This window comes from Paroedura picta, chromosome 2, assembly GCF_049243985.1.
Source record: "Paroedura picta isolate Pp20150507F chromosome 2, Ppicta_v3.0, whole genome shotgun sequence".
NCBI classification, from domain to species: domain Eukaryota; kingdom Metazoa; phylum Chordata; class Lepidosauria; order Squamata; family Gekkonidae; genus Paroedura; species Paroedura picta.
Window position 1 is genome coordinate 125951020 of NC_135370.1, and position 27796 is coordinate 125978815.

At 43.0% G+C, this 27796-nt stretch overlaps 2 protein-coding genes across 2 annotated transcripts; one reads left to right on the forward strand and one right to left on the reverse strand.

Moving 5' to 3' along the window:
* Nucleotides 1-460: 460 nt before the first annotated feature.
* Nucleotides 461-12862, reverse strand: ATP6V1D (ATPase H+ transporting V1 subunit D). The gene is made up of 9 exons (XM_077322504.1): nt 12625-12862; nt 10329-10446; nt 10094-10173; nt 8555-8622; nt 6650-6694; nt 5596-5699; nt 4442-4508; nt 3131-3209; nt 461-1032 (listed from the first exon to the last, which is right to left on the reverse strand). Exons 1-9 carry the CDS (start codon nt 12663-12665, stop codon nt 894-896), a joined length of 741 nt encoding a protein of 246 aa, XP_077178619.1. The 5' UTR covers nt 12666-12862; the 3' UTR covers nt 461-893.
* Nucleotides 12863-13426: 564 nt separating this feature from the next.
* Nucleotides 13427-27796, forward strand: EIF2S1 (eukaryotic translation initiation factor 2 subunit alpha). Its single transcript, XM_077322502.1, has 8 exons — nt 13427-13606; nt 15523-15764; nt 16006-16085; nt 20017-20168; nt 21411-21517; nt 24655-24752; nt 25643-25786; nt 27281-27796. The coding sequence occupies exons 2-8, from the start codon at nt 15524-15526 to the stop codon at nt 27404-27406; spliced, it is 948 nt and encodes a 315-aa protein (XP_077178617.1). The 5' UTR covers nt 13427-13606; nt 15523; the 3' UTR covers nt 27407-27796.

Consider the following 27796-nt stretch of genomic DNA (forward strand, 5'->3'; position numbering starts at 1 on the left):
TCAGCACAATATAAAAACCAACCTTGTATCAGCTAGTGATGACAAATGATGCATACAACCCCTGTTTAGACCCTGCTTCCTTTACTGATCCCACAGCAGAGGCAAATGGACTAGCCAAATACAGTTTGGTGTGAGAGCCAGTTTGGTGTAGTGGTTAGGAGCGTGGACTTCTAGTCTGGTACACCGGGTTTGATTCCTTGCTCCCCCACATGCAGCCAGCTGGGTGACCTTGGGCTCACCACAGCACTGATAAAGCTGTTCTGACTGAGCAGTAATATCAGGGAGGCTCACCCACCTCACAGGGTGTCTGTTGTGGGGAAAGGAAAGGGGAGGCGACTGTAAGACACTTTGAGCCTCCTTCAGGGAGAAAAAGCGGCATATAAGAACCAACTCTTTTTCTTCTTCAACATGAAACAGAAGTAGAACCTTCCTTACAAGAAAGAGAAACTGAAACAAAAGATGCAGCTATAATTATTTCATCATTTAATAAGGTTGTAATGCTGCAATACCCGATTTCAACTGTGAACACAAAGCAGGTACACAAGCACTTACACCCACAACAATTTGGCAGTTTGGAAAAAGGAGTGAGCGGAGTCTAAGAATAGCTGATAGCACTGCCGAAGCAAAGGCTCCAGTTCTTCTGTGGCCAAAGAAATGAAATGGAGATGGATGAACTGAATTAGAAATGACTCTGCTTCATGCATGTGCTCAATGATCAGACATTAGTTGTTTCCCATACCAGAAGAACCCTTAGATTAAATCCAGAGAGTCTAGATCACAGACTAATACACCAAATGAAGAACCACATCATAAATGAAGCACCACTGCAGGTCCAGAACTGTATCTCAGTGAATCACTGTTCTGTCTTCTTGCTTCATCACAGATGTACACTTCTATTCAAAAAGAAGATCTTCATCCTTGTCTTCTGCAAGCAAATTGGCAGGTTCGTGCTCTCCAGCAGCTCTTCGTAATTCTTGTTCTTTTTCGTTCCTCTCTTTTATTATTTTTTTCTTCTCCTGGATCTTTTTTAACCTTAGAATAAATAATTGAGATGATTGATAATTCCGGTACCTATAAACATTCACTGCTGGCTTGCTTTTATGCAGAATATGCCAAAGATTTTTTTAAAATATTTTTAAAAAATCCTTAGGAAAGTGCGAGTTTAAATAATAGCATAAAGAATTGAAACTTTTCAAAACCGAGTATCAATCTGTTTTACTTGTGATGTATAAGCAATGAAGCTATAATCTGTAAGTGTCCATTATTGTCCTTCCTGTCTCTCCATTGATATGTTGTTAAACAATAGTAGTCTGTACCCTGAAGAACCAAGTGCTGAGCCAAAACAGGAGAATGGATGGGTGTTTTTAATGAACATTTTCTCAGGAAATGTGTCCTCCCCCATTCATCTGTTTGTTTGTTTTTTCTTCAAATGGACACACAAGCATTTATACCTTCATGGCAGCACCAGACGATCCCCAAATGTAAATGGTGTTGTCTTTTTGCCTCGATTGCTGTTTTTTTTAAGATGTGCTGCTCTTGAAGAATCAGATCATCATTCTGTCAGTCAAATTAGTCTAACTGATGACTTTATCAAACCATAGTGAACCACAATAAAAATAATTCCTTTCCCACACTCAACTTTAAATTCCTGAGTCAACAGGTATACCATGACCTTAGTCACCTGGGGCTGAAAAACAAGGGACACTTTCACTGGCATTTACTTTTTAGTCTTTTTGTCCAGTATGAAACTATGTTTCATGCCAACTTTTACTTCTGCATTAAAATTAATTTCAAATTTGGACATAATAGATGCAAGCAGCTCTAACATATTTACCAAGCAATGCTCCTTTTCCTTCCTACCATTACAAGTGGCTGAAACAGTGATTCTGCATTTTTCATTCCAGTGCTTTTGTGCAAAAGCAGGCCTAACGCTAACTTTAAATCCTTAAGCCAAATCCTCTGAGCTGGTTGTCTATTTATTGTACAGCAGAGATACACAGGAAGCTGGTGTCTCCCTAATAAGGACTCACAGGTTTGTCCAGTAAAGTTCCAAACCACTGTAATTTTAATGCCCATGACAAACCAGAGCTCTTCTACATATGCCAGACTTTGCCAATAACCAGTCCAAAATCAACTAGCCACTTGGTAAGAGTAGTGATGAGGCTTGGCTGTTTCAAGGCTTTGCAGTGGCTAATATGCCAGCCAGCTACTTCACCACTGAGTCTTCATACAGGCAGTCTCATTAGTACAGGATGATGTAAAGAAACCGCAGTGTGAACTAAAATGTACAGCCAGAAATCTTTAATAATTCCTGTTATCTTATCCATTTGATGCCTCTTAATAATTGTGAAAGTGCCTTGGGGGACGGATGGTCCGGCCTCTCAAGGGCTGATCAGGGTGCAGCCAGCTTGATTGGCCCTGCCCATGCAGATCCCGCCCTCCCTGTCAGAGTTAGAATAGGGCCAATCAGGGTGCAGCCAGCTGCACCCTGGTTGGCCCTGCCCCTACAGCTCCCGCTCTCCCTCACCAAGCCCTCACCTCTTGCCTCACAGACGTGCCTGGCAGGGCCCCAGGTAAGAGGACCGGCCGCGGGGGAGGGGAGACGCATCCCAAAGGCCTGGAAAGCACACCTGGGGCCTCTCAGCCTGGAAAGCACATCCAGGGCCTCTCTTCCCAAAGGCCTGCAAAGCACGCCCCAGGCCTTGCACCGGCCCCGAGTCTGCTTCCCAGGCCCCCAGGAGGCACTCCCTCTCCCCCCCCTCGCTCTCAGTGCTTCTCAGCGGCCTAGATAGCAGCTAGGAAGCTGACAGAGAGGACCCTTTCAAAGTTCATTCTTGGCCTTATAGGTGCACTGGACCGGAACTTTCTTTTCCTGTTCACACCAATTCTTCTTCACATAATCTGCATCTGTGGATGCTTCAGAGGAACCACTTGAAAGAAAAAAATGCAGCTATTATGCTCTTTAAAAGTAATAGTATGGTTCATCAGCACTCCCTGGAATCAAATTGCTCTCTGATTATAACAGAGTTCTTGAAGGAATTACAATTGTTAACACATGAGATTATTTGGTGAAACTCTACACAAATACAGGTTCAGACTTTTCAAATGAAAAGACTGTTAAGTCACTCACCTGTAGAATTCCTCCCGCTCTCTCTCATCCAACTCAGTGATTATATAAGAAAGTGTACGTTCAATTCTGGGAATAATCACTATGAAAATAAATTAGTAGCAAACAAATTTATATACATATAAGCAGTATAGTCATGCAAAACATTGTCCTGGTGAGCAAAAAATGCAAAAACTATAGTACTGATTTAAAAGCACAAAATGTTTGTAGAACCCTAATACCTTTAGCACTCTGGCTGCAACTATGTTTACACAGATATGGTTTTATCTCACTAGAATAAAACTTTTTGCTGTAAGGAATCAAAATCCCCTGGCTTAGTATAGCAAAAAAGCCCTACATCAGTATATCCTGAAGGAATATCAGCAACAAGCCCAAGCAGTATTGTGCTGGCACCCACCAGTGTAACTACTAGACTGGCCTAGAACTGGGTAGTCTCAGGGGCATGCCCTGGATGGAGCAGAACTCAAACAGCTTCTTAAACCCTTCCAGCCCCAAGCATAACCTCAGTGATATTACACCACTGAAACCTTGGTGTAGCTTAAAAAGAAGCTGTAGGATACCAGCTAATGGCAGTAGCATAAGGATCTTAGAATAAGAGTGCCTGTTATTTCATGCTGTAGTTAACCCTGTGACACTTGATGGTTACACTACATGGCCATATCACTGGCCAATATGTGACACCACAAGCCAAAAAATATCCTCAGGTAATCTGGGAGGATAACATGAGCTGCATCCAACCAGTCAACTGTAATATGCAACTCTCCCAAGGTGAGTCAATTCCAAATCATATTTTGTTCATGAAAATGGGCCAAAATTTCACAGAAACCCAAAGGATGTGCTGCCACAGAATATTGCTTGGGTCTGGGGGTCTTTAGTTATACTGTCTACAAAAAGAAAGCACTGAACCAGAATTGTCAAAATAAAGTCCTTGAGGCACTCTGCCTAGTTATCAAAACTTCAGATGCCCTGCCCAAAAGCAGGTTTCCTCCTCATGATTACAGGGAAAGATGTGAGAAGGGGACTGCACAATATTCTAGAGTGGTTGGAAAAGTGGTGTTACTCATTCCTAACATGAGTTCCTTTTGGATTCCTAATCTTTTTCCAAGATCTTCTTGTGAAATGGGATCCCAATATGCCCCCTTCATCACTGTGATTGTTTTAAAATGAACACTGGAGACCACAATCACTCCCTGAGTCCAACTAAAGGGAGGCCTGTTTCTACAGCGATCCTGTTGCTGCCCATACTGCCTCCGCCTACCTAATGTTGCCAATTCATGCTAGAAGAGCTTTTAAGCACCATCCCCATTCACTTACCATGTTCAATAGCATTCACGCGCCTGTTCGTTATCTTGATGGCTTCATCCAGTGTAACGAATGAAGTCTATGGAATGCAGTACAAAATGACAAATTGGGTCTCAGGATTTCAATTCAGACTAAAGCATGCTGGGAATAAATATTTGGGGATTTCATTACCCAAAAGATAGCCAAACTGGAGTGATGGGGGGGGGGGTAATTTAGATGGTATTTCACATGCAAGTTTCCCAAAAAAGAATATTAACTAGAACTCCAGTTTTCAAAATTATTGGCACAACCTTATCTGCACCAGACTTGTATGGAAGGCACTGGACCAGGACAGAAATTATCCCACCAAATTCCCACTATCTACTCCCAGTGGTGCCTTGCACAATTAAGCTACAATCTTTCCTAGACTGACACAATGGCTAAGGGAGTAGGAAAATTATCATGCAGCATGTCTATATGAATGCAAAACTGAGCTTAGAAGAAGAGTTGGTTCTTATATGCCACTTTGCCTGAAGGAGGCTCAAAGCGGCTTCCCTTTCCTCTCCCCACAATAGACACCCTGTGAGGTGGGTGAGGCTGAGAGAGGTCAGAATACCTTTATCAGTGCTGTGGCGAGCCCAAAATCACCCAGCTAGCTGCATGTGGGGGGGTGCAGAATGGAACCCGGCATGCCAATTAGAAGTCCGCACTCCTAACCACTACACCAAACTGGCTTAGTGTTGTACCACCTCCTAGGTATAACTCTACAGATGAATGTAATTAGATTGCTGCGTGGGCCTGGTAATACTAGGTAGGAGGCTTTACTTATAAGATACTGCCTGTTTTGGAAGCCAAGGCTGCAGCAGTGCCAGTCAATTTTCCCCATAACATAACTATGCGTACTCCAGGCCAGTGTAGTTTCCACAAACCCCCAGATAGCACTCAGGGAGCAGGCTGAAAAACAGCATACATGTCCTGATAGTGCACTTTAGCTGCAGCTTTTACTACCATGTTTATATCCTGCCTTTCTTCCACCATGGAAGTCAGAGAACAGATGCTAAAGGACCTCATTAGGAATTACCAGGTTTTTTAAAAGCTTATATTGTGGTATGGTTCCTTAGTTGTGTGGATGCCCTAAAATGAATCAATACCAAAGATCCTCAGGATGGTCTTGTGTTGCTACCTACCTGCAGTGAGGCCAGTTCTACAAGGAGCTCTACGGCTTTGGCATAGTTTCGTTTCAGTTTTGCCAGTTGTTCCCCACCTCTGGCTAAACCAGTCAGCTCATAACCTGAAGTGATTCAGCAAAAATAGTGGTCTCATAAAAAATACCACAAGACTTAGTCCACCAGAAGACATTACATAGAGGAGGATGGTTCTAAGCAGAAGAGAGATGCTAAGCCCCTCGTTTCAGCTTTTTCTAAATAGCTGAGGACCTGCAATGAATTGCAGGGTCATTTCATTTTCCCACAATACCCACGGGGGATCCCTTTTCCTTCTAACGCATATTTCTCCTCCATTTCTGCCACGGGGCCTGGTGTGGTTTCTAGCCTCCACTGCCAATGGTTCCCCCCCCCCACCCCATGATGGCTGCCAGCAAGCCCAGTACAGCTCCCAGCCTCTACCCACAAGGCCCACTCAAGGTTCCTTTCCCTCCTCCTGGTTGTTGTCCTCCTTGTCACTGCCTGATCGAGGAGAAGGAAGTAGGGTGCATTCTCTGCACTTGTACAGACAATGCTATTTTATTTGGAGGTGATTAACCTGCCCAATACATTTAATTGTTTTCAATTTTTTATGCAAACCTGGAGTGTCCCTCAAGTTTGCAGAACTATGTTTTCTTGCACTGTGGCTCTGACCCTACAGAAGATCATGAAATAAGGAAAATCCAAGTCGTGACAAAGAGTGCTACCCACTGAAGTAAACAGCAAGCATTTTATTCATTTCAAAATCTCTGGATGGCATCTGAAAGTCTCAGGTGCTCACAGCTGGTGTCAAAATCTCAAACATCTCCTGCCAGCTTTCATCTGTTGCACTTTGCTCCAGCAGCTGAAAGCAACCCACTGGAATGGAACTGATTAATATTTACAAAAAAGCTATAAAAAGCCCAATCAACAGTTTATTGTCATTTCATGGAGCTACAATGGAAAAATATATAGCTTCCAAGACTCTCAATTCAATATTACTTTACAAACCACATACGCGAGATTCTTAGAATATGAGGGGCCATAATTTCTTACTTACTGTCTCCTCCTTCTTGGTAGTGCTCAAAAACTGGCAGGGTCACACCTGTAAAAGCCAGACAATACTTTATACAAAAATATTTTGCAGCATCAAAACAGTTCTCTCTCATGACTCCTGAAAATGGCTCCTTTAGGAGTTTAAGCATTTACTTTTTTGACCAGGGGTAATAGCAATTTGAAGGCAGGAACCTGTGAAGGATTGCTCAAGTCGCTATATGGATAAATGCCACAACAAGGGCTGCAGTTTCAGACCCCCCTAATCACTAACAGTCAAGTCCTAGCTGGAACTATGGTGGGCCTGGGTAATTTTCAATACCCTGTTTCAAAAACCAAAATTCTATAATGGTATTAATGGAAATTTGCTTCACATATACACACCACACAATCTATATGTAGTGCAATTTTGAGAATATCAGGAGCATGACAAGTCACCATTGTTCTAATCTGTGTCTAGTTTTCTTCCATTCATAACAAGAATGTGTTCTGCCACACTGCAGAAGCAGACCTGAATGATCACTGATTTGGAGCAAAACAATCATACTTATGTTGCCACCTTAAGAAAGTTACAACTTGCTAAGCCCACTGATTTCCACTCACACTGGAATGGCATACTGTTAGTCTCAAAAGTTTTTAGACAGCAGCCAGTTATTCATCATATTCAAAAAGCATTTCTATAAGGGGGTTGGACTAGATGACCCATGAGGTACCTTCCAACTCTATTATTCTATAATTCTATGATACTATGAGATTATCCTGAGCCATTTGCAAAAGAATCATAGAATAATAGTTGGAAGGGACCTCATGGGTCATCTAGTCCAACCTCCTGCACTATGCAGGACACTCACATCCCAATCGCTCATCTGCTGTAACCTCCCACCCCTTTGCCTTCACAGAATCAGCCTCTCCATCAGATGGCTATCTAGCCTCTGTTTAAAATTTTCCAAAGATGGAGAACCCACCACCTCCCGAGGAAGCCTGTTCCACTGAGAAACCGCTCTGTCAGGAACTTCTTCCGGATATTTAGATGGAATTTCTTTTGAATTAATTTCATCCCATTCATTCTGGTCTGTCCCTCTGGGGCAAGAGAGAACAATTCTGCTCCACCCTCCGTATGGCACCCTTTTAAATACTTGATGATGGTTATCAGATCCCCTCTCAGTCGTCTCCTCTCTAGGCTAAACAGACCAAGCTCCCCCAACCTTCACCTTCTTTGTTGCCCCCCTCTGGACACGCTCCAGTTTGTCAACATCCTTCTTGAATTGGGGTGCCCAAAACTGAACACAGTACTCCAAGTGAGGCCAAACCAGAGCAGAGTAAAGTGGTACCATCACCTCCCGTGATCTGGACACGATACTCCGTTGGATACAGCCCAAAATCCTATTTGCCTTTTTAGCCACTGAGTCACACTGCTGACTCATGTTCAGTGTATGGTCTACTAAGACTCCTAGATCCTTTTCACACACGCTACTGCCAAGACAAGTCTCCCCCATCTTATACTGGTGTGTTTAGTTTTTCCTACCTAAATTAAGAAGTTTACATTTATCCCAATTGAACTTCATTTTATTCAGTTTAGCCCATTTCTCGAGCCTATCAAGATCATCCTGTATTCTGTTGCTGTCTTCAGTTGTGTTTGCTACCCCTCCCAGTTTAGTATCATCTGCTAATTTAAAAAGTATCCCCTCTAATCCCTCATCCAAATCATTTATAAGTATGTTGAATAACAGGCCCCAGGACAGATCCTTGGGGTACTTCACTTGTCAATCTTTTCCAAGAAGATGCTGAACCATTAACAAGTACCCTCGATACGATTTGTCAACCAGTTATTGAAGAAACATCCTTTTTTTTTCAAAAACACACTGCACATCCTGGTTGTCTTGGGAGAGAAATAGGTCTACAATTTCATCACCTGCAACATTGTCTTTCTTGGCTCTGATCTTGACTTGAGCTTTGTTCACATTCTGAATCACTGTAGTACTGCAGAAACAAAATGATGTATTGTTAATCATTAAATATGACACATCCCTTCTGTAATAATCAATAGTTGAACTATAAATTTAAAGGCACAACCAATACTTGCTGACTGGGTGTTTTTCAAGTACATGTCATGTCAAAGCTAGCCTTGAGAAAACAACTAGTAACTTGCAGTTAACTAAGCAAGAGAGATGGTTACTTCAAGAAACTTACATATATAATTCTTGGATGCGTGGGAACTTCCAATCCCAACACATGAGAGCTGTAGAGATTAATTAGGATAAGCCAACTAAGTTGTTGCACTTTTTAATATCCTACAAAATATAGTCAGTCTTTACAAAAGCCCATAGCTCTTTCAGAAACCAAATAAAACAGATATACACAAATAGAAAATTAACTGTCTACATAAAATCTCTCAATATATCTGTTAAAAGGTTAGAATCTGAGTAAATGATGCACTGGACATTATCTCAGCCCAAATTTTCATTACAGAACACAGAAACTTTGCCCCAAACAGTAGTTTTCCGGTCAACCCTTCCCATTAGATGGAAAGTCTTCTAATCAGAGAACAATTTTTTGTCATCATCCAACACAGGTGACACTAAATCCAAGCTTTCCTAGATGAACAGTCTTCAGTGGGAAAACATGTCAGCTAATGCCTCAATTAACAGAGCAAAGACAAAATCTGTAATTCGAGGGAATGCTTTTGTATCTTCAGTTGGTAGTGCTAACTACAAAGTACAACAGCTGGAAGAACTGCTTTTTTAGAATGTGGAACTGAGCTGTACAGCACTGTACAATATTTAAGGATGTTATGCTACCTTTGTATACATAAATGTAATAGTTCTGATAGTTACACCTTAAAGCAGGGGTAGTCAAACTGCGGCCCTCCAGACGTCCATGCACTACAATTCTCATGAGCCCCTGCCAGCATTTTCTGGCAGGGGCTCATGGGAACTGTGGTACATGGACATCTGGAGGGCCGCAGTTTGACTATCCCTGCCTTAAAGAATACAGTGCACTGCTACAGCTTTTGAATAAACTTCGTTACAAGCTGTAATACAGCCAAAAGGGATTGATTGAAATGTACATTTTTGAGATCTGCCCAATTGTTGTCACGATTTTTCTACCCTGAAAAGGGATACTTTTGCTCATGTGTTTTCATCCAAGCAATGACCGTGCCAAGCTATGTGAATCCAAAGCCTCCTAATATGTCCAGTCTGCTCAAGTTATAAGAAAACAAGGATACCTTGAGAACTTGCTTCTTCGGTTAGATGATAGATTTGAAAGTTCCCCCCCCCCCCTTCTCCCTACTCATTTTTGCAACCCCTATTCAAATGCTTTATCATCTTATAAAATTATCCTCTCCCAATCTCTTCTCCACAAACAGAAGAGATTTGAAAGGTCAGTACTTCTAGTTATTCTCCCTTCTTTGTAAAACAGAAATGCCCCAAACTACAATTATAAGCCTTACCTGAAATCTCCAGCTGTGAACTTTGCCTCTGCCAGTGAGAAAGCAGCTTCTCTCATCACCTCACCCATCAACATTTTTGTCTGCAATTGCAACAAGATACCAACATGGAGGCTACAACCAATAACGAAGAAAAGTAAACCAAAACTTACTGTATAATGCTAGTCACAAATTGCCTTTTTAAATAAAACTAACATTTCCTTATTAATAGAAACATAACAAAAGATCATTCACTTACCTCAATAATTTTCTTTAGGATCTGCCGGAATCGCATAGTAAGAGCATCAGACTTTTTCTTCAAGAGGTTTCTGCCTGTCTGGGCTCCTTTCAAACGGGCCTTCATGATGGTCTGAGCCCTGCCAAATTCACAAAGGAATAATTGATCCTATCACATCATTATGCTATCAATCAAAGAGACAAAATGATTTTAAAATGGGAAAGCAAGAGAAATTCAACAGTGGTCCTTGGCTCAAATAACTTGAGTATATAGGTAAGACACATAAACAAAACTCTGCAGTGGGAAAAGGTGTTTACCACTTAATGGCTACTTGCAAATGGTTATACAATGCAGCAGATTCTATATCCTCATCTCTTCCAATCATCTCAGGGAAGTCACAACAGTTGCCTTAACATATGTTCAGACTCTACAGACAATCTGCTCTTCAAATATAATTGTAAATTTGGCTTATACTTAATTCCTAAAAATGCTATCATGGGAGAAACCCCAGAGAATAATGTGGGACTTCCTAGAAGACCCGCTCAAGGTTGCTCCCTTGGACCTTTTTGCCAATTGACATTTGTTACAGATAACCAAAGATCCTGGTGAAAGCCCTGATCTCAAAGGAAAATCATTATTAACTAAAGGCATTATTTAAACATACTGGGCAAGCAAATGTCATGACAACTCCTGAAAGAGTTACAACATAACAAAGCATCTTAAGGACACAAGTCAAACTTTCAAAATTCAGGCAGCTTTTACTTTCCTGTACCAACTGGCTTGTACCACTGCTTACATATCGAAACCTAATTCATTTACTAGCTGGAACAAGATTCTGCAAAACTGTGTGTCTGCAATAAACAAGGTTGTGTTTAGTATCAAGAATGTCAGACCAGATTCAGCAAACATAACTATAGATGTGCCTCCACAATCCACTTGAGAACAAGACAAGGAATGAAGGAAACATAGCTTCATATTTTTTAAAGTTATCTTGAATGCATATTGCAATAATTATTCGTTGCAATAATTTTAAAATGAAGACTCAATATTAAATTTCTTAAGAAGGAAGAGAGAAAGAGGGAAAATGTCATTTCCTAGTCATGTTGCCTGTTTTTACAATTTATTTGGATAAATAGAGTATACAAAACGAATGGAAAGTCAAAGTCCCAGTCATGAAACACTGAGGAGACTACTACATAGGCATTAGTCACTGGAACTGAACTTAGAAACATTGCAAGGTCACCTTCATGTTCAAGATCCCTAGGACTCTTAAACCTTTCCCGGGTCACATACACCATATTATCAATGGATGGAAATTCATTCAGCAAGACTTCCTTTGTGTAGGCAAGCATCCTGCTAAATGTGTTCACCATTCTCAGAGATGACCTTCTACCCAACCAAGGAAAGACATCCAGGGCATTGAAGGATTTGGTGTGGTTGTGATCAATCCTATATATCTAGGCATGTCTAAGCCCTCTGAAAACAGTGAGCTATGGCACATCTCAGTCTTTTTCAGATTACATGGGTCTTCGCTGGAGCCATCAACTTGATATGTTTAAAAGCCAAACACAACTACTTACTGCTCGTTTTCAGTTTTATTTGAGAATTATTACTACAATCTCCGTTTTTTGCACAGGGAGGAACGTTTCAGCAACCTTATCTCTAATGCAAATGTGTTAAATAATAATTCTTCAGCACCTATGCTAAGACCCTTTGTAAGCAGCTCATGTTGCGAAAGGATGATAACCCTGCTCCATAATTGTCAAAGACATCTGACTACATGACAAAGCATTTGCTGTTTGGGCCTGGAAATTACTTGTTTTACACTTCCTCATTTTCTCTAAAAATGGTTACATGTGTAATTCTGAGCCCAGTCAAAAGATCTGCAACATGGCCACAGGATACCTTCCCAACAAGACCTTCATCTACCCCCACCCCATGAATCCCTACAGGAGTCACATATTTCATTTAAGGCAGCACCTTCATGCAGTCACAAGCCCTGGCACCTACGAGAACCAGATAACAACGGGAAATATATCCCCATATTATGAAATCTCTCACTAGCGGTAAACCGATCTCGTTATCTATAACATTTGGATATACCAACGAGTGCAACTTCCAACAAGCCCTGAAGCTCCCCATAAGCCTCCTTCCTTGTCTTATGCGCTCTTCCAAGAAGGTCAGGAGCAGGCCAGCCCGTGGCTGCGCAGGATTTGGGTCCGTGGCGTGGTCGGGGCAGCACATCCCCTCGAGCCAAGCTGCGGCAACCCCCGCCCAGCCCCGGTGCGGCTGTTCGAGGAGGAGAGCGGCCACTCACATCCGCGAGGGGAAGATCTCGATCCTGTCCTTGCCCGACATCCTGCTGGCGGCGGCGAGGGGCCAGAGCAGCCGAGGAGCGCCGCGGTCTCTCTTGCACAGGGGCCGAGGGCGGGAAGGCGGCGTCTTCCCCGGACGCTAATCTGGCCGGCCCTCCCTTCGCGGGGGCGGGGAGGAGCACGCGTCACAGCCGCCCGTCACCGCGGCAAGCACCATAGAGAGGGAGAGGCAGAGAGGCGCCTTCCGGCGGAAGCCATAGCTGACGGCCACGGACTACCATGACCATGAGCCCCTGGCCGCGTGGCGCCGGCAGGAGCTCGCGGAAATGGGAGTCCACGGACGTCCGGAGCGCTACCGCGTGGCCAGTCCCCAGCGAAGCGAGGCCGCGTCCACCGCTGTGGACGCTGCAAGACATTCGTCGGTCTCCGGGCCGCTGCTGACGGCCGCCTCGGATTTCATTTTTTGAACCGAGGACTAGATTAGGCTGCGCCCTGTGGGGGCAAAAGCAGCAGGAGTCTGGCGGCACGTGGCCCCTCAAGGTCATTTCACGCCGCTCAAAATTCTGGCCAGGCCAGCAAAGTACTTCAGGCCCGGCCATTTGTGTTCTACGTGAACTTAAGATTCGGCTGGGCAGCCGAACAAGAATCCCACATGACGTCCTGAAGCTGAGAGGTGCAGCCCCGGATCAGGAATCCTCACCTGGGAACCCAAGCACTCTCCCCCCCCCCCCCCAACCCCTGGTCAAGCACGCGCTTTTCTCCCACTCCCGGCCCTGCACACCCGAGAGGCAAATCTAAACAGGAAGTTCAGGGACGCCTCGAAGTTGACGCGACGTAGATCCGCTTCCGGCTTCTGTGAAACCGGAAGAGGCGGGGAGGCGGCTGCGCATTTGGCGGTGGGGCGCTTACTGCAGTCGAGCCGGATACACGCCGTGGGCCTGGACGGCAGTCAGCGCTCCGGAGAGTGGGACCCCGAAGCCGCAGGTACCGGAGTGGCGGCGGCCCGCTGGCCTGGGCTGTGAGGGGCATGGGGGTCTCCGCGGAGGGGGCTGAGGCCCGCCGGGGGTGACCGGGGGGCTCGCGCTCTTCACGCAGCCGCCGTTCCTTCCGCTCGGGCTGGCCGGGGCGGAAGAAGCAGCCTCTGGAAGGCGGTCCTGAGGCCAGGCTGCCAGGCCTCCTAGATAGCGCTGAGGGATGCCTTAAAGTGCCTTTTCTTCGGCCTGAAATCGGCCAGCCGCATACTAAATGCAGGCACGCCCAGCAAACGTGTCTGTTGGAAGGTGGTCTTTGGTAGGCACTTGCCTTCATTGACTAGAATTCCTCGCCCCACCCCAAAAAAATCCGTAAGACATAGGAGTTGCTGGCCGATCGCATGGGGCCATTTTCACACTATCGTTTTAGAATTCTGATTTTATTTCCATATGTACAGTTGTCCTATAGAATGGTGATCCCCCGATGGCTTAAAAATAAGGTTTGAACCAAGCCATTTATCATGAAATATTTATGAAATTTGGCCCTCTGTCATGCTGTGCTGGGTAAATTCTGTCGGATTGCAGGCTCATGTCAAAAGAATGTGATTTTATTATGATTGCAATATTTAAGCTGTGTAATGGCAAAGGATGAAAAGCATACTTTGAAAATTATCTACTTCCACCCTTCTGCGACTATTGTAGGAATCTGGGGGGGAGCATTTCGTTTAGGCAGCCTTTCTGCTCTAGATCATTAATTGATTAATTGCTTTATTTAATTGATTAATGGTTTATTCTTTATATATTGGCAGAAAATGGTTCATGACCAGCTTGTCTTCTATAAAGTTGTATCCCCCCCCCCATTGCCTTACAAAAAGAATGGATGAAGGAAAGGGTCCCACTAGTAAATTACACTGTTGTGCTTTGAGTTTTTAAATGATATCTTGCAGGTCTTTGCTTAGTGGATCCGCTAAAGTGGTTTTGACTTATTACATACACAAATAAAATGAACTAAAAGATTATTGCAACAAACATTTTCGCTGCGGACTACAACCAAGATAATATATACAGTATAGTTGTAAAAGACTGTCCAGACAAGAATGGTTGAGCAAGATTCAAGTATCATTCACCACATTTGTGTATGAGGCATAATTGGGATACAAATATTTCCCTTGTGAAGTTTTCCCCTCGGCAATTTTTGCTATTGGATACCGCCTAAAATAATGCCTTTTCAGCCAGGAGTCCTCTCTGCTAACCCAGTCCCCTAGTGGCACCTTTGCAGGGCTCAAGGGAGGAAAGAAAAAGGTTGAGAAAGATCCACAGGTGCCATTTGCTGGTAGTGTGTGGGATTCAGCCCCTTGTATTTTGATTTAACTGCAATAGTGGTTTCATTTGACTTAATAGTTATAGCTGTTAGCCCAGGCTAGCCTGATCTTGTCAGACCACAAAGGAAAGCAGGGTTGACCCTGGCTAGTATTTGGATGGGAGACCACCAAGGTAAAGTAGGAGCAAGATGCAGAGGCAGGCAATGGCAAACTACCTCTGGACATCTCCTGCTTTGAAAACGCTTTAGGGTTGCTATAAGTTCGCTTTGACTTAGGGTTGGGCGCTTCGCCCTCTGAATCAACCGTTCGCGCTGGAAGCAGCCAGTGCTGTGGCTCGGGGCAAGGGTGCCCACACTAGTGCCCACACTGCCCCCCCCCCATGATGCTAGTTGCTTCAATGGCTGAAGCATCCAACCCTACTTGACAGTAATTTCCACCACCTGGTACATCTGTTAATGTTGTGTTTTACAAGTATGTAAGGTGTAATACACAGTTTTGGAGTGTACACAGGTAAGTACACAAGTAAGAATGTATTCTTTTAATCATGGTCTGGTTTTGCTGTTATGACTATATTAAATGCTTCTCTTTCTCGACTCCAATATTACAGGATGCCTGGACTAAGTTGTAGGTTTTACCAGCATAAATTTCCAGAAGTTGAAGATGTTGTCATGGTCAATGTTCGGTCCATTGCAGAAATGGGAGCCTATGTTAGCCTCCTGGAATACAACAATATTGAAGGCATGATTCTGCTCAGTGAGTTGTCCAGAAGGCGTATTCGTTCTATAAACAAACTGATCCGAATAGGCAGAAATGAATGTGTCGTCGTTATAAGGGTTGATAAAGAAAAAGGTGAGTGAAAGAACCATGTAATGCTATTTTAAATCCTAACTACACACATTGTTTTCATTCTGACATCTTGTGTCATAACCTTGGTGATTTATCTGGGAATTTAAGAAAAGACATCTGTTTCAGATGTGTACTTGTAGTTTTCTAGCTTCAGTCAGTGAATAGAATTGGCTTTCTTTAAAAAGAGAAACTGGAAGTTGAGTTGAATCTTAATTACATTTTAAAATATTTATTTTTCTATTAGGCTACATTGACTTGTCAAAAAGAAGAGTTTCCCCAGAGGAGGCAATTAAATGTGAAGACAAGTTCACCAAATCAAAAACTGTAAGTTACATTTATTTATTTATTTTTGGATTTATATCCTGCCTGTCATGACTTTTGTCACCTCAAGGCAGCTAACAATTAAAACCGTAAACAATCACCCTATAAAAAACCATTAAAACGGTAACAGTGCATATAGTAACTCACAAGATGGCGGTAACAAACTATCCCAACACAATCTGAGTCCAGTCATAGTTGTTATTATATTACAGGGATACTCAGCTAGGGTGGGATCTTTGGTCATTACTATGGTACTTTTTAGAATAATGAAACTGTGAGTAAACTGAGACTATACCAATGTGGCAAAGTGATTAGGATGTCAGTCTGGTATCTGGGAAGCCCAAGTTCAAATCCACACTTCTGTCATGGAAGCTCACTGGGTGACCTTGGGCAAGTTATGTGCTATCAGCCTAACCTAATTCACAGGGACGTTGCAAGATTCAAATGGAAGAGGGAAACATAATATGGCAAGCAGGTTCCTACTGGGGAGGAAACCACCCCAAGCCCACTTGCAAGGAGGGGCAGTATAAAAGTCAAATTATAAATAAATATAGACTAATTGTGGACTGTTTTGCACCAACAATTTTTTTTCCTGGACTGAATTCCTGTGAAGTCACCATCATAGAATGGTTTCCTCCTTATAGTCTCTGTTTAGCTTTACATTGCTTTAATTATTTATTTATTTATATTTATATTTTTATACCGCCCTTCCCTACGGCTCTGGGCGGTTTACATAAAACATTTTTCAACATTCACATAGAACACTATCAAAATCAATATCAAAATCAATATAACAATATAACAATAACAACAACATATAAACTGGAACAATTAGAATGGCACTTCAACAATAATTTGACAATCCCTCAGTCAGTTCGTTCCCTCAGTCTGGGGGGCACCTGTAGGTGTTATGGCTCAGTCGGCCCCACCAAATGCCTGGAGGAAGAGCTCCTTTTTGCAGGCCCTGCGGAACTGTGGAAGTTCCGGCAGGGCCCTGATCTCTTCGGGGAGCTCATTCCACCAGGTGGGGGCCAGGACCGAGAAGGCTCTGGCCCTTGTTGAGGCCAGACGTGCCTCTTTAGGGCCAGGGATCCGTAGCCAGTTGGAGGTGGCGGAGCGCAGAGCTATTCTGGGGGTATAGGCAGGGAGGCGGTCTCTCAGATACACTGGGCCCAGACCGCGTATGGCCTTAAAGGTGATTACCAAAACCTTAAGCTTAATCCGGAATTCAACTGGGAGCCAACCAAGTTCTTGAAGTACCGGCCGGATATGTGATCTCCATGATGTCTTAGTGAGAATCCTGGCCGCGGCATTCTGGACCAGTTGTAGTTTCCGGATCAAGGATAAGGGTAGGCCTGCATAGAGCGAGTTACAGAAGTCCAGTCTGGAGGTGACCATCGCATGGATCACTAGGTGCTCTGGTTCCAGGTAGGGCACTAGTAGTTTGGCTTGGCAGAGGTGGTAGAATGCCAGCCGTGCTACCTTCGTGACCTGGGCTTCCATTGTAAGGGAAGCATCCAGGATCACGCCCAGGTTCCTGGCGGAGTGAGTCGCTAGGAGCTGCACACCATCCAGGATGGGCAGGCGCGTTTCCTCCCATGGTCCCTTCCTACCCAAACACAGGACCTCCGTCTTTGCAGGATTGAGCTTCAGACGACTCTGCTTGATCCATTTTGTCACTGCTTCCAGGCATCTGGCTAAAGATTCTGGGGGGGAGTCAGGGCAGTCATCCATCAGGAGGAAGAGCTGGGTGTCATCTGCGTATTGGTGGCAACCCAGCCCAAACCTCCGCACCAGCTGAGCAAGAGGGCGCATGAAGATATTAAATAGGATAGGAGAGAGCACTGCTCCTTGTGGGACTCCACATGTGAGCTGGTGACGGCTAGAAACTCTCTCTCCTATTGCTACCCTCTGTCCGCGACCCTGGAGGAAGGAGATCAGCCATTTTAGGGCTGTCCCCCGTATCCCAGCGTCGGCAAGGCGGTGAGCTAGGAGCTCATGATCGACTGTGTCAAACGCTGCCGACAGGTCTAATAGTATCAGCAACGCTGATTATCTTGCATGTGATTACACTTTATCACATTGTAATGGCTTTTTCAATGGCATATAAGGCCCTGTTTCTACTTTAGTCAATGTTCGATGTGAACAGGTGAAAAAATTCCTTGTCCAATTATTTGCATGAAGAACATTAATGAAGTTGACAGAATTTTTAATATATAGTAGTTTGTTAATATAGCTAACATGTTCGAGGTATTACATTGATATAGCACAATTTGCACAATTTATGCTTCTGAATTATTTCTATATTGGAGGATTTTCCAATCATGTTCTTTCTAGTTTTTGGTTGGTATTGCTCATTGTGCTTTTATAAGATGATAGTATATGTGTATTATTCAAATATTATGCATTATGTTCTCAGGAATGTGGAGTTAGTGCAAACATACATGAATATGTGAGAGCAGGAGTCCCACAAACTAAATGGAGAAGATACCAGTCTGTGTGGCTTTTTAGAGACCTTTAAAAAATAATCATTCGAATCCCTAGTGCAGGGGTAGTCAACCGGTGGTCCTCCAGACGTTCATGGACTACAATTCCCATGAGCCCCTGCCAGCAAATGCTGGCAGAGGCTCATGGGAATTGTAGTCCATGGACATCTGGAGGACCACAGGTTGACTACCCCTGCCCTAGTGGACATCTTTTTGTGACTAGTTCCCATGCCACTGAGTAAATGACCAGCCATGGAAGCAAGGTCTAATTGCATCGTTCTCCTACCACCGGCAGAGTACAGATTCTATTATTAGGCCAGTGCACAGTTGATTGTCAAAACTAGGTCTTTAAGGCAGTGGTCCCCAACCTTTTTATCACCGGGGACCGGTCAGCGCTTGACAATTTTACTGAGGCCGGGGGGGGGGTAGTCTTTTGCTGAGGAACGTCACCGCCGCCTGAGCCCCTGCTCCGCTTGCTTTCCCACCAGCGCCCCTGACTTCCCACCGCCCACTGGGGAGGCGCTGCCAGCAGCAACTATGCAGTGCCACGCTGAGGGGGAGCCCCAGCCATGGTGGCCGCTGGAGAGCACCAAAGGTGAGCTGATGGCAGAGTGGCAGGGTAGCTCCCGAGGCAGCAGCCAGGGAGGAGGATGAGGAGGAGCCACGGCCAACTGATCTACGGACCGGTACCGGTCCCCAGACCGGGGGTTGGGGACCACTGTTTTAAGGCATCACATCAGTTTTGAGGGAACCACTCATGAAAAGTGTCTCACCCATGATAACATTTTAAAGAGCTCTGTAAGTAAATTCTGTAGCAGAGGATGAGGTACAGATGGCAGGGAGGTACATACAGAAGAGTGTGAACTTGCAGCTTTATCCTGGTCAAAATAGCACTTTAAATGGTAGGATGACTGAATTAATTACTGATATAAAGGTGTGCAAGCACCGGGTCATGTCTGACCCTTGGGGTGACGCCCTCTAGCGTTTTCATGGCAGACTCAATATGGGGTGGCTTGCCAGTGCCTTCCCCAGTCATTACCGTTTACCCCCCAGCAAGCTGGGTACTCATTTTACCAACCTCGGAAGGATGGAAGGCTGAGTCAACATTGAGCCGGCTGCTGAGTTAGAACTCCCGGCCTCATGGGCAGAGCTTTCAGACTGCATGACTGCTGCCTTACCACTCTGCACCACAAGAGGCTGTTAATTACTGGTACAGATTCTTAATTTATGCTATGTGTATCACAGATGAAATGTTTAAGGTTCAGGAAGACTTTTATCACCATGAGATACTGTCATTTTTGTATGTTCTTTAACTTTTAATACCAGTGCCTTCTTGATATGCTCTTGCTATGGAAATTACTATGGAATTGTTATAGAAATTATATTGCATTCTTTCCTTATTCCCCCCCATCCCGCTTCTGCTTTTATTACTCATGTTTATGCAATAGGTTTATAGTATCCTTCGCCACGTTGCTGAAGTTTTGGAATACGTAAAGGATGAGCAGCTGGAGAGCCTGTTCCAGAGAACTGCTTGGGTGTTTGATGACAAATATAAAAGGCCTGGATATGGTGCCTATGATGCCTTCAAGCATGCAGTTTCGTAAGTATATACAACTTTCCCATCTTGTATCCTGACTCCTCTCAAAGAGGTAGGATAGGTTTGGTTTATTTCTATGCCCAAATATTTTATTTTCATTAAAAATACGTGCATATCATGCTGCCTTTAAAATGGTAGTGTAAAGGGACAGGCTCCCCCTCCAGCTATGTTTAGTTAATAACTTGCAGAGCAGAGCTTGAGACTTATAATTACTTCTTCATGCTAATCGCATTGTAACCTGATTATTACTAAGGCTGGGGAAGAACATCATGAAGGAAACTGGCTATTCAGCCAAAATGGTTATAGGGCTTTTCCACATGGTTCTTTTTTCAGTTTTGGCCCTTACTGCTTTGGTTCATTTCCTGATTTCTGCACAAACTTTTGTGTCTTTAGTTTTCATTTTGTTTTTTTCCCTCCAGCTCTTTTGCAGCCACTTTTACCCTGATCTTCTGGAAGCTGATTTTGAGTTGACTTTTTCCTAGTGCATAATGTTTTTATTTGTTTTCTTTGTCTCACCTGTTCCCACTCACTTCCAGTCCGTTTTTCAGTGACTGGACTGTCATAATTGTTAAGCTACTACCTCCCCCGCCACAGGCAGTGATTTCAGCTTTTTAAGGGCCCTAAAATATTGCAATGAGGCTATAGTGTTATAATGATTGTTTAAGCAGGTTGTCTGAATTCCCAGCTTTTTAAAAAAGTAAGTCTTTAGTTTTCTGCCTGCAGAAAACAGAAATCTGCCTACAGATACAAGGAAAAAGGTATATTATGAAAGGAAGAAACTAGATACTTTTTAATGGAAACTGGGAATTCAGAGAACCTGCTTAAACTACTATCATTGCAACACTACAGCATTACAGCAATACTTCAGAGCTGTTTGGGAGGCGGGGGGTGGGAGTTTGATGCCACTAAAACTGATGATGACAGCACTTCCCCTTGAAAATACTCATGCTTTGAATAAAGTAAATATGACTCCAAATCTCTGAAAATGCACAGGGGAAACAGATGTGTGGAAGAACTCTGCATGGACTAATTTCATTGCTTGTGGATCAACTCCCAAGGAAATCAGGAATTCCAGTGTGCAGCAAGAGTGATAGTTAAAACTATATCTTGCTTTCTCTTAAGACAGATCTGTTGCCCCCTGGTGTTTAAAAGGATGAATTGACAACTTTTTTTCTCATTTTTGGAAAGCTATATTATATATTTAAGAAACAATGGTAAATATTTGTGACTTCTGTTTTAACCTAGGGATCCCGCTATCCTTGATGGGCTTGATCTGACAGAAGATGAGAAGCGTGTGCTAATTGACAATATTAATAGGCGTCTTACACCACAAGCTGTCAAAATTCGAGCTGGTAAGTTCCACAATCAAAATCACTTAGACCATGCTCATTATTACAGATTTATGGACAAATGTTCTGGCAGCAAACAAAGTGGCTTAGTTTTTTTTTATCTCAGGAGACCTGAGTTCTGCTATTTGCTACATAGGATTTTAAATATTTAAATTAGCTAAATTGCAGGTTTCTGACTTGTTTAAAAGACCATTATTGGTTTAGTGTTCCAGATTTAGAATGCTTCTAGCAAACACTCTTTCTTGGCGGTTAAGTAGCCTGAGGCAAAAGAAAAGGCCCTAACTTTTATTTAGCTTTATTCTGATTTCCTTTTTGAGATCAGAATACTGTGATGAATGGGTAGAGGTTCTGCTCATTTGTCTCAGTTAGTGGTCCCCTGTATGCCTTTTTGATGTATGAGCAGATCAGCCAACAACCAGTCAAGACCTATGAGATTCTGGAGGAACCAACAACATGTAGCCAAGTGGCTATGATCTTTCATGACTTATGATAATTGTTTTGTAAATCACTGAAGCTCTTATATGTCTGCAGTTTAAAGGGTGGATACTGGATCTAGATAGGTTGAAGACAGCTGCTCCTGGGAATAGTAGCTATGTGTAGGGCAGGCTGAAAACTAGAAAAAGATCCCATAAGGGTCGGTAAGTGAAGAGATAGGGAGCCAGGCAAAGGGGCTTAAGGAGCTGGCTGTGAACTGAAAATTGGCAGCACAAAGTTACAGGAAGGAAAAGGATGCTTGAAGAAAAAGGCAGAGGATGCAAGGAGCTGAGACAAAGGAGCTGATAAGAGGCAAGAAGTAAGGTATGAATTTCACGGATCAGTTTTTAGTCTCTGTTTTCTAGGGTTTTTAATATCTTGTAGAAAAAGCACCTATAAGTAGTTCTGTGTGTGAAAGTGTGCCTGCTTGTAGTATAAGTTATATATTGCCAGATCAAATGTATTTATTTTGGGGACTTAAGCAATCTCCCCACAGATGCTCCAAAACTTAAGGATGCTGGGGAACCTCTCAGCGTTCATGCATCAAAGCACCTTTTAAGGAAAGCCTACTGCTCCACTGCCTAATAGAGACTGGCCCTAACAGCCTTGAGCCAGGGGTGAAAAACAAGATGAGTCACAGCTAGGATGTGGGGTGGAAACCACTTTCCACCAAAATCCTTCAGGAGTTCCAGAGGGGTGGAGCCTCCAGAGGCTGGTTCAAGGCAAACGAGGTCTTTGAGCTCATGCACAAGTCCCTGTCTGTCAAAGCTCTCCTGAAGCCAGGCAGGACTTTTGCAGTTTATCTAAACTATACCTGCCTTTCTTTTAAGCATGATAGCACGCAAGAATTTATTTGACAAAATCAAGCTGTTTGGTTAGAGCTGTTTGCTTTTATATTCATAGTTAAAGGACATGCTGGAATTTCCATAACATTTTTCACAAGGTGTGTGATGAGTCCTAGGCTATTTATGATATTTAAGATTAGTCTTGACTGCTGCAATTATTAGTTGGATGTTACAGATCTTATGGGATTTGGGTGGCAGGCAGGTTGAGGCTAATCCTGACATGTCTGCAGCTTCACAAATAATACCAGAAATGGGTGTTGCTTGGTGAAACAACAGGTTACAAGTAGGACGCAGAGACACTATTCTTTATTGACAAGACTATCTCCCAATCCTGAGACACCACTTTGCAGATGGGCCCTTCATTTGTGAATTGCCTATTCCGTTTGTGTGCATAAAACATGCCTTAGCATTAATCTATGCACTGGACCATGTGAAGTTTTGGATTGAAATTAATAGTGAAACCATGTGAATATTAATGGAGCCTTTCTTCAGCATCTGGTAGGATCCAGTTATAAAATTCCCATTGTAAATTTCCCTAGTTTTCTAAGTCAGGAGATCATTGTCATTCAAATTTCAAGTAATATGATTACTACTGATTAACTGCTAAGTTTGGAAAGAAGATAGGGATAGTCACCATATATCTAGATCATTCCTAAAGCTGCTCCCCACCCCTTTAAAGTTTTTATTTTATTTTGAGCACTTGCCATGGTTGTATATAGAGTAATGAGGAACTCATTTTCTGAAATAATGATTCTGGCAAGTGGAAAACTTTACCGGAAAACACTTGTGTTTGCTTCAAAATGTATGGTTTGATTCCTTGATAACCATTCTGTTGCAGCCTCACAGAAGATGGCAGTCAAAAGCAGCTAGAGATTGACATAAATAGAAGACCAAGAGTGGGCCTGAAAGAATTAGGAGAGCAGGAAACGGACTTGGGTGCCCTAGGAAGAGACGTACAGGAAGCAGAGGGCCCAGGGAGGAATAGATACAGAATACTGGACTAGTAGAAAGAGAGGTAGTGGTGGCTGGAAATGCTTTGCAGTGCTAGTTGTCAAATGCTTAGGGTGTGTAGTGAGGGCTGTTTGCTTTTGGAGGAAAGAGACAGGATTGGCTGAATTTCAACAGAGTTCTCCGCAAGTATTCATACTACCTTTGGCTGCTGTGCATTTCCATTTGGAAGACTCTTGACCATGCATATGAGCCCTTTGGGGATGAATTTTGTAAGCAGGAATGAATTTAGAATGGAAGAGAATTATTGTTCCAAGAGCAAGTCTAAGCAGGTCTAGACAGAAAGTCCCATTTTGGTGAGGGAAGTTTCCTTCCAAATAAGCAATCACAGCATTGCTTTAAAGAGCTTCCATTCAGTGAAGAAGGGTTTGGTTTCCCTGATCTTATAGTTTATGTTATTAGGCATGCTTATTAACCTGAACTGATTGCTGGTATCACTCCTCTTCTTGGGCTCTTCTGGCTGATTTTGGGAAGTAGAATTACTGGATGGCAGATGTTAGAAATCTATCAGTACTTGAAGAAAACAATTGTGTGGACTTGTTTCAGCCATTCGGAAACCTTTTATAGAAACTTATGTTTCATTCTGCCACACTGGTTATATATTTGTTCTCCACTTCATGTATACTTTAAAAAATATATATTTGTGTTGATGGATTTTAATTTTTTTTCTCTTTTTTTAAAGTTTTTTGTTTGTTGAAGAAAAAATGTTTAAAAGGGGTTTGCAGACAATGCCAGGGAACTGTATAGTTGAGTGGTAATTTTGGGGTCTTTTACAGTAGAGATTTTAATGTAATCCAATTGTGGTCCTTTTAGATATTGAAGTTGCCTGCTATGGTTATGAGGGTATTGATGCAGTGAAAGAAGCTCTGAGAGCTGGCCTGAGCTGTTCTACAGAGAGCATGCCCATCAAAGTAAGTGGCATCATTGATGTGGGTCCTGCTCTGATACTGGAAGTAAGCTGAGCTTTTTAGTTGTACATTTTTCCTGTTGCCTGGTTACTAGTGGCAAGTAGCAGCGACCCCGATAGTTGGAGAGGGCATAATTTGAGATCACTGTGCAGCATTAATTTGGCCATGCATGCTCTTCTCTCTCCTTGCCTATAGAAACACAGGATGTACTCATGGACTCACAGCAGGTGATGTGTATATATGTGCAGCTGGTGGGCAATTGCCTTATCAATATTACTTGCAAGCCTGTTGCTGTGACCACCTAGTAATTCCAAATTAACATATGGCTAAGGCCAAAATAACAACTACTATTTACACAGAAAACCTGTTATGGGTCACATGCCACCTCCAGTGTCTGTAGAATATTAGTGAGAAATATAATAGAAACTATTTCATCTGCTTGGCTGCTTTTCAGCACAAATCATATTGGTTCTGTCCTCTAATTCAAGTGACAGCTGCATCCAGTATTCCCTCTCCCCCAAGGAGATTAGGATCTATTTTGGATAAATTGTTTTTGAAGCCACAATAGCCTGAAACTTTCTAAGAGTAGCTGCGACTTCAGATATACCAGAAAGCACATCCCATTTATTATCCATTTCACTTTCTCTGCAAGTTGCGTAACGACTGCATGCATGTGGCTTTTGTGTCGCCATCTATTTTGCAAATGTGAAAACTTACTCACAAATAATTTCCTTAATATGGAAAATGAGATGGACCTGTCACCTTTTACTTTAAATGCTCATATTTTAGTACATGTAATGTCTGCAGTCATTCTCTGTGGTGGTTCAAGATTTAAGGAACTGGCTTGTCTTTGCAACATTTAAGTCTGCAATCGTCATCTCACCCTCTTTTAGATTAATTTGATAGCTCCTCCACGATACGTTATGACTACTACAACACTGGAGAGGACTGAAGGTCTTTCTGTCCTCAAGCAAGCCATGGCTGTCATCAAGGAGAAGATTGAAGAGAAGAGGGGAGTGTTCAATGTGCAGATGGAAGTAAGAACCTGTTGTTTGCCTGAACAATGATGTCTGATCTCAAGAATTCTGGCAGTTTGTGGTGGTACCACTTTCCACATCTGCCCAAGAGAGCCCATGCAAGGGGGGAATATGCCTCACTAAGTCACATACCTTGTCTTCATTGGTGACCTGATTTTGGATGGTTTAGGAAGATTTAACCCCAAGTAGAACCGGGTGGGTTTCATTTTCTGATGTTTACATCCAGCTTGCATCTAAGAACTGTGAGTAGATTTCCTGCCTTTCTTTTCCTTTTTTTTAAACTCCTCAACTGATCTTTGGCTACCTGTTAACCATATGTTTCAGCTTAATGCCCTCATAACTTCCTGTGTGCTCCTGTTGAAAGTAATCAGATTTATAAGAGAATTAGTCAAAGGAGTAGACTTTCAAGCAGGGAGACCGGCACATTCTTGGTGTTATTTCTATACCTCAACTATAGACCTAGTGGAACATCTCCACTTACAGTCTCTGCGGAACTGGTTAAGGTCCATGAGGGGCATAGTGGAAGAGAGAGTCCTGCAGATACAAAGGTTCCATTCCATTTAGGGTTTTAAACGTTTAACACCAGAACTTTGAACCTGATCCAGTCTAGGACTGTGCAGCTGGGAGAACACAGGTTGAATACATGGTCTCCAGTGGGGATCCAGGCAGCCACATTCTGGACCTGTTGCAGTTTATGGAGCAGCTTCAAGGGCAGCCCTACATAGAGCAAGTTCTCCAAGAAATCTTCATTCGTCTGGGTGTTAAAAGGGAAGGGGGAAGGGAATAAAGAATTTTCTAGCTATGGCACATTGCCTGTATCTTATGTAGAATCGTGACCTGAAAATCTTTTCCCCCTATTTCTTCCCCCCTCCCATTTTGCTTTAAACCCATCTACAAGCCTACAGGCTCTATCTAGAAATCCTCTTTGCTCTGAAATTTAATATGCTTTCAAGACATTCCACATTCAAGGCTGATCCCAGGATTCGAAGGAGAAATAGACCTTGTTCCACTAAGAGTCCAGCTTGGATTTCTCTGTGCTAGACAGCTGGTATCTGTTCTCACACAAAACCTTTTTTTTTTTTAGTTGAAATCACAAATATAACAATTTTCCTTTTCTATTATTTTCCCATTAATGCCACTTTTACATTGTCACATGTATGGTTGATTGTAGTCTGGTAACTAGTCTTTGACTTATTGTTTTAATTAACTCTAATTGAAGCAATCCAATCTCACTGTATTGTTCAAAACACTGCCCTCATCTAGTTCGTGTTTATCCATCTTATCTTAGAAAGACTATATAAGAATTACTGAGACAGTCAGCTACAAAGCAGTTAAGTCAGTATTTTGGCAAAACACCTGCTTTATAATCTGCGAAAACATCTTTTCTGATGCAGTGTCACAGGATGCTGTCACTGTTGTGGGTGATACGCCACTATTGTTAGTGCTTGGTGCAAGTTGGTCACACTGATAGCTAAATGTTGTGTAACCTTTCAGCCCAAGGTCGTTACGGAAACTGATGAAACCGAGCTTGCAAGACAGCTGGAAAGGTTGGAGCGTGAAAATGCCGAAGTGGATGGAGATGACGATGCTGAGGAGATGGAGGCAAAAACCGAAGACTAACTGGCTTGGGAGGAGCCTAAGGTGCCAAGTAATAGATACAACCACACCAGTGAAGACACCTGGATTGGCAAGATGGCTGGTATGGAAAACTCCAAAAGAAAAGACTTGGAAAACACTTTCAAGTTTTAATGAGACCAAATTTTGAAGAAATAAGAAATTACCTGCTGCAACTTGAGCTGACTTCCGCAAAGGCAAGAATGTGCCTTTTTCTGAAGACTTAACACCCACTTCCAGATGAAGGATTGGGCTCAAGGCCTTGCTTAATATTTTCATATCTAACAACTCTTGATTGGCAATTGTTTAGTAAGTCTGAGGTTTCTGGGAATTGTCCTAGTATTCCTGCACAGACTGTTCTAAAGCAAATACTCAATAAATTCCTTGGATACTTCA